Consider the following 7,911-nt stretch of genomic DNA (forward strand, 5'->3'; position numbering starts at 1 on the left):
TACATTATCTATTTTTAATGACAACCTGCTATGAATATTACATTGTACGCATATGGACATTCAAAACAATACGTGGTCTAGGGCTTCACTCTTTGATGAACAAAACATGTAAGGATCCATTTTAAATATAGATCTGTAGCTTAGAAAATGTACAAAACTGTTTTCATACTATGAACTACAATGGTCAGGTAGTTCCTACTATGTTCTTTCAGCTGACCCCTGTTTGCTCTCTCTGTCTCTCTGCTGTGATCATCAGCACCAGAGAGAGACTCACACCGGTGTAAACCCTGAAGAATGTGTACCAATATCTACCTTGCACTCACCTTAAACACACACAAGGACCTCTCCCCCCCCCCCATCCTTTCCTCCCTCCAGATGAACGAATATGACCATTTACGTCTGGAGAGGGATGAACCAAGATTCATGGTGGTCTCATCACCTTGTCTGTTGTAAAATTAAAATTATACATCCAGTCCATTGGCTTTATGATGCCATTACAGCATTTAATTGAAATAAAATGTCAGAATGCGTGATGGCCTTGGGCATCATCTGATAGTAATCAGGCAGTAGATGATTCTAATTTGGATTCCTCATTAAGTGTTTATAAGACATTTATATGGCATTACAGCTCAGTTTATTGATAGGTCATAGATGGCATTGGGCAGTGTGTGACATTTGTGTGTACCAAAGTTAGACCTTTAAGCTGTAGTGAAACAGCACCATCAAGTGGCTAGTTGAAGAATAAAAAATCTGGGGTACATTTCTGACATTGAAGTTATAATATATACCATATTAATAAAAAAAAAAATATATATATATATATATATATATATATATATATATATATATATATATATATATATATATATATATATATTAATGGTTCTTCTTTGCATAGCCACCTGAAACTGTTCTTGTTTGTTTAGTCTAAAGAGGTCTGCAGCTATCAACTCTAACCTGTTTTGTCATTGTTTTACAGACACTTTCCACTCGGGACCGCGAGAGAGGCAAATCTGATAGTTTCCAGGACCTCCAAGTTACAGAAAACATCTTGTCCAGCGCGATCCCTCCAATGCAGTTCCCACATTTTGAGAAGAGCAGAAAAACAGCCTCCCCTGGGTCTCAGGAGCAGGACATAGGTTCCCTTCATGTCACGAAAAGACAACGCAAACTGCTAAAAACAAGTCCCCCAATTCGACACACCAAAAATACCATTTCCTCATCTTCCTCATCCTCAGTCTCATCCTCATCTTCAATTTCCTCTTCATCCCCAATGTCCTCCTCCATTACATCGGGCTTTTTTTCTCCAGAGAGCTGGCAAAAGCTCTCCGGTATCCTGGAAGCACGCCAGCAACTGATGAAGGAAATCTGTGCTAAGTACAAAAGCAGCATTTCAAAGACCATCACACGTCATCATGTGAAAAGCGTCTTTGTGGAGGACAAGTACAAGTTGCTATACTGCCAGGTCCCCAAGGCAGGATGCTCCAACTGGAAGAGAACCCTGATGGTGCTGGCGGGTAAGGCCTCCAACACTCAGAGTATTAAGCATGACACAGTCCACTACGGGCAGCATCTCAAGAAGCTTGATAGCTTTGACCAACAGGGAATCATGCACCGTCTGCAAACCTACACCAAAGTCATATTTGTCCGTGAGCCCTTGGAGAGAATGGTGTCAGCTTACCGGGACAAGTTTGAAAATCCCAACAACTACTACCACTCCCTGTTTGGGAAACCCATCATTTCCAAATACAGGGTGAACCCATCAAAAGCAGCCCTGAAGACAGGAAATGGGGTCACATTTAAAGAATTTGTCCAATACCTGCTGGATGTCCACCGGCCCGTAGGAATGGACATCCACTGGGAGCAGGCAAATCAGCTGTGCAACCCTTGCCTCATAGATTACGACTTTATCGGCAAGTTTGAGAACATGGAAGAAGAGTCTAACTTTCTCTTGCGATTGGCAGGGGCACCACCTAACCTCACACTGCCCAGTTTTAAAGACAGGAACCCAAGTGACAAGCGGACCTCTATGCAGATCACGGAAAATTACTTTTCACAGGTTAGCGCTTTGGAGAGACAGCGAGTATATGACTTCTACTACATGGACTATCTCATGTTTAACTATTCTAAGCCTTTTAAAGATTTATACTGACTTAAGAATTACGTGACTGCTTCACGTCACATTTTCACAGTCACATTCCACTACATTTTTACCATAACTGTAATTTTACCATACCAGTCTTTACTCACATGCTCAAATAGGTCTTTGCGTCTTAGCAGAGAGATCAGAGAGACCAAATTTCACTCAAAAACACTTTAATTACATTTTTTTAGCAGATTATATTGATTTGTAGACAGTTTGTGTGCTGTTGTATTAAATACTCTAAATTGTCCTAAAATGCGAAGTGTTTATTCACTACTAGCAGATGGTGAGGTAGAAATTTAAAACTGTAAACATTAAGCTTCTAAAAAGATTTATTATTGTTGAACAGGCTTTAAAAATATGCCTTACTCTAGGTCAAATAGCATTTGTAAATGTTTGTTTATGGTTTAAGCACCAAGTTTACCATAGATTTCAACCACATACCTTATCTTACTTACAACAATATTCATAAATGTAGTAGCTTGAGTCCTTGGTATTCTTAAATTGTTCACAGTCAAACCCTTTCATGATTTAAAATGTTTGCATTTACTGTTTGACCTAGGGCAAGTTAGGCATCAATATACCTCTATGTATCAGTGCATACTAATACAGATATTTGATGTGAATGGCTTTACTAAATATAACTAAATGAAACACTACAAATACTATAAATCTTTAAATGTGTCAAGTGCTGCCCACTTGGAAGCTGTGTGCGCCTATTGTAGCATTTTATACTTCTAACTTTGTCATTTTGTGCTTTTGCTTAACACATACATGTGCTGTAGGTCCTCCATCAATAGGGTGTCTAAAAGCAGGGTATAAAGTGTTGCTATGAATATCTCTCAATATCTATTAGTGTTGCTGATTTACCAGTCGATGGTATTGGAAATTTAAAAAAAAAAATACAGGCTAAAAACAAAAAACAGATAAACACTTTTTTCATATTACATATGACATTTTTCAGTAATGTACAATTTGGACTTTCCAGCAAGAAACAGATAACAAGTTTGCACAAACTTCTTTATCTGCCACTTTAACCACCTCATAATATTATAAAGCAACCCATCTCCTCTGTATATATCATAGCTATTCAATACCAACATATAGGCTTTTTTCTGACTCTACTGTGTAAAATTGTATAATGGGCATTCAGATGAATATATATTTTTCTATGTATTTCTAAAATATAAATATATATATATATAGATATATATATTCAGTTCTTCTTGGTGATGGTTATTTCCTTTTTGATGTCATTTGTTGTTCTTTCAGTAATATCAGTGTAGAGTGTTGTGTAACTGAAGAGTTTCTTTCCAAAACAAAATATCCACCAGCTGAAAACCAACACGTCTCAAAAAAATTTGAAATGACTGCAAACTATTGATGCAGCATTTAAAAAGTGCAAATAGCTATGTTTGAGTGATGAATTGATCTTCTTTGGTGCTTTGGAGTTAAGGTAAGATTTTGTTTAATATAAATGGATATGTACAATTTTGGAAATTAGCTCTTTGATTATTTATCCCAGATTCATTTTGATGCTCAATGGGATAACAGACCCTGTACAAATGAGCTGCATTCCACCTAGTTAGCCATCCAAGCTGAGGACATTTTTACCCATAGCATACCCGTGCTGTGTGTTTATATGTGTAGTACTGAACTACCTGTTTAGATGTTTTTAACCCCACTGCACATCTTTTCATAAAAATATATACACAAGAAAGCTGCAGCTATCGTATCCTTTGTGCAACATGGCTAAACTACTATTCCCAACACAAAACCCAACTGGCAAGTCATGTTGTTCTTTTCTTTCTTTCTTTTTAATATGCAACATGATGCAGGTCAGACTACATATATAATGTGCACTAGTTAAAACTGCAAAAGAAAAACACAAAAAACAGCAGTTTTTAGGTCCTAAGCAATCAGATATTTAAAAATGTTTTACACATTCAGACATGTTAAATACAAGACCAGTGGAACAAAAAGTTGTGAGGTTAAATACTCTAGGTTTTCATCTGAGTTAAAAAAGAAAAACACGGAAAGATTAAATATAATAAATGTTGAGTTTAACGTAATGTAAAACCCAGACAAGTATTCAAAAAATTTACATTTAGTTAAAATCAACTTGGTTTACTGTTTCATCTTTAAGCTGTGAAATGGTAAATGGTGTATAACACACCAAAATAAACACCTTGATTAAAGAAAAAGTCATTTTAATGGCGGCAAAGATGGATTTGATTTATTAGATTCTCTGAACAACCTATGGGTAATCTCCAATAAAATAGTAGTCACTATTTAGCTCTGTTATGTCCTTTGCAGCTCACTGGAAATTTATTTTATGGTAACAAAAGTTGTATTTGCCTAGAGAAAAGAGGGAAATCATATTATTCAAATCTATACACTATAATACTTTTTTAAGACCTTTAATAATTTTGGTGATGGTAACTGTATGAACTTTTGTCAGTGTAGTGTTGGCTTTTGCAATGCCAAAATCTAACCTTTGTTTAGGTTCTGGTCAAAATCTATGTAGGTGTAGCCAATCTTTGGCCAAAACAGCTAATGCATTATGATGAGTATTACTTTTGTAAATACTCTGTCAGTCCCTGCCCCCCTTCTAAAGAAGATTTCTTGGTTTTGTGGGTATACGGACAGATCAAAAGCATAACTACAGTAACAAGTGAATGTATAACAGTTTATTGTTGGTGCAAATCTGTAAAAAAAAAAAAAAAAAAAAAGATTATCTTAAGCCCTTTGCCTTATTTTACACTGCCAATCAAATGGTGTATTTCAGGAAGATATTTTTCAGGAGGTTATTTCTGGCTGATGAGTGTCTGCTAATAAACTGTCTTTTAGCATTTTCATGTGTTATTTCTTTTTTTCATTGAAAAAAAATGTTGTTTGTCAATCTCGAGTTAAGTGATTTGTGAGCTTTGTTGAGCTAAAGGGCTCCAGAATGTAAACCAGCAGCATTAGAGCCAGAGCCATGTGTGACTCCAAATAAAATTTTTACCATGTATTAGTTTAGTTCTACAAATACTCTGTAATTAGCACTAAAAATGAAGTGCAGATAATGCTGCTGGATATGTCATTACCTTTTAAATTTTCAAGTTACAACAAATGATTCTGACATTAATGTCTGTTAGTTACAAATCCCAAGTCCATATTGTGTGGGTTACAGGAGTTAAGGAAATTACCAAAATAGTCAAAGTTGGTTTTACACATGAAGCTGTTCCAGGTTGAACTTGACCAGTTGCATATTCAACTAAGATTGCCATAAAAGGTTTCCCCTCTCACAATGTAGTGCTTGAGGTCCTGCCTACAGAAATCAACAAATAATTTACAAGTGCCTTTAATTAATTTGTCGACACTATTGTTGTTTTTTAGACCATTTTGTATATTTCAGAATATAAGCGCATGGCTTCCAAGAATGTGTTATTAGAGCAATACTGTACAGTGATAGATGAAAACAGGTATGATTCACAGAAGGGTTCATAAGGTTGCCATTTTTGTCTTTCTGAAACAAAGCAGTGTGTGACTAATATGAGAGGTATTCAAGAATACGAGGCAGTTAGAGAGATGAGTGAATATTTTAGTTTGTAGTGGGTGATGTTAATGTTGTTGGATGCAACTGAGGATGAAATTTGTTTGATTAAGTGTACAAGTAAAAAGATACTCTGTGAAAGCTGGCAGCCATGGTAATACTGGTATGAGAACAAAATATTAATTCTGTTTTAAACAACAAAGGCCCGATATTGATGCTCTTTTAATTAGAAGACGGTATTAAGAAAAAACTAACATGTAAGCTGCTCGGTTAAAAATTGAACTCATGTAGCCACAATTGTTATGGCACATCTGACCATGCTGGAATGTGATACAACAAGGAGAACTGACTTCTTGGGATCATGCCCCTCTCTGCCAAATGGCAATCAATCTAGAATAGATATAACCGCCAAACTGTCAAGGTGAGTGAAGTAATCAACACATGAACAGGAGGAGGGTTATTACTGATCAATCAATACACTTAATCATCTTTTTTTCTTAACTGCTTATCCAATTCAGGGTAACAGAGGGATTGGAGCCTATCCTAGCTGTCAGGGGGTGAGAGGTGGGCTACACCCAGACAGGTTGCAAGGAAGTGGTTTGTCAGCAGTGATATGTCACCAGTCAAGGCTACAGGGGAGACAGACAAGCGTGAACATGCAAAGTCCACAGAGAAAGGCTCCCGTCAGCTGGCAGATTCAACCCAGGACCCTCCTGCCTCACCACTATGCCATCCCAAGCACACAATGTCACTGTACCAATCAAGATCCTGTAATGGAAATTATTTTGATGCACAGAGCAGGTTCCCCCCCTCCATGAGAGACCCAACTAACAGCAAGTGTTAACTTTGTGAAAAAAAAAAAAAAGAAAGAAAGAAAGAACATAATTTAAAAACAATTTCTTCAAACTGCTGGACTTATAAGCGAGTAAAACGAAAAGTACAATAGTACAATTGTATCCACTTGCTCAGTTTTGCATATAGCAATATACTATAGAGTCAGAATAATAATGTTAAATAAATCTACCAGTAGTTATTCCCTATTTTACAAAGGGTTATGCTTTTTTGGTTAGGTAGAGTTTATGTAAAAGTACTTTTCTAAATGTCACTTAAATGTAACAAAACTGAAAACGTTACTCTATAAATGTACATCATAAATGTGCTTATATGTGTTATATCCCAGCATATACAGGTAAGTCCTTCTAGAAAAAGAGTATCCCTTTTAAAAGCAAAATGAATAAACGTGTTAGTACAATCCTCAAAAGATCAAAGGGACAAACACAAATTATGTTTCCTGTCTCTAGTGTCCATAAAATTAAATGTACCAACACTCTGAATTATTGTGTCTGTGACCTGAGTTCCAAACGTGGTTTTACATAACAGTGGTCTCAGTAGGATATTTCTATTGCTGCACCGATTAATATTTAAATTAACAGTGTTGAGAGTTAACTCTTTAAACAGTAAGTCATGTCTATCCATTATGTGCCTCAGAGGGATAGGACTCATATTAGAATCCCTGAAGGTTAAGTCACATCAGCTCACAAAACTAAATGCTGGCAAATAATTGTCAATGCATGTTTTATGTCTGGGAGTACAACTTTTCATTTTGAGATCTAAGTGCCTTCAAATTGGTGCTTTTATTCTTCCATCACACAGCCATAAAGTGTCGGTTCTGAGGGAAAGGACTCGTTTCATTTCCATTTTGTTATTAGACTAAAGTAGGTACCTTATGTTGCCTAAATTTACAGTCATTTGTATGATTCTCACACACTCAAAGGAAGTAAAATCTGTCACAGCAGCATTTTTTTTTCAAGCATTTCATTTTTTTTCAATTTACCTATCAAAAATGACATTACTTTAACATAAACAAATAGCAGTCTTACGATGCACTTGTATCTGTGTATGTATGTAAGTGCATGCTTGTGTATGTATGTGCGTGCCTGGATGCGTGCGTGTCTGTGTAAATGTGCGGTTATGTTTATGCTTGAGTGGAAGATGAATATTGCAGCACAAATTGATCACTCTGTAGAGTTAGAAATTTGATTAAATGCTCAAGGCTGATTTCCGCAACAGCTCGTGTATAAGTCATGAGAGCACTTTGGGGGAAGTTAAAACTGTGGAGAAAACAAAAGCCATCCATTTACCTCATTAGTGTGCGTGGAAAATCTTGACATGCTTTGAAGAGAACGTGCTTGTGTAGCAAAATCAGCTTAAGGGCCCAAAGCAGACATAC

The 7,911-nt window shown here is 36.3% G+C and overlaps 1 protein-coding gene across 2 annotated transcripts in view; it reads left to right on the forward strand.

Moving 5' to 3' along the window:
• The window catches only part of chst8 (carbohydrate (N-acetylgalactosamine 4-0) sulfotransferase 8), a 174,901-nt gene extending 169,904 nt beyond the window's left edge, over positions 1-4,997 (forward strand). For both annotated transcript variants that reach the window (XM_084928806.1, XM_084928815.1), the window contains one exon: positions 980-4,997. In XM_084928806.1, the coding sequence (XP_084784932.1) occupies positions 980-2,152 (1,173 nt within the window). In that variant the 3' untranslated portion in view covers positions 2,153-4,997. The remainder of the gene's footprint in view (positions 1-979) is intronic.
• Positions 4,998-7,911: the final 2,914 nt, after the last annotated feature.

This window comes from Perissodus microlepis, chromosome 1, assembly GCF_051167445.1.
Source record: "Perissodus microlepis isolate ML-2025 ecotype Zambia chromosome 1, ASM5116744v1, whole genome shotgun sequence".
Classification (NCBI taxonomy): Eukaryota; Metazoa; Chordata; class Actinopteri; order Cichliformes; family Cichlidae; genus Perissodus; species Perissodus microlepis.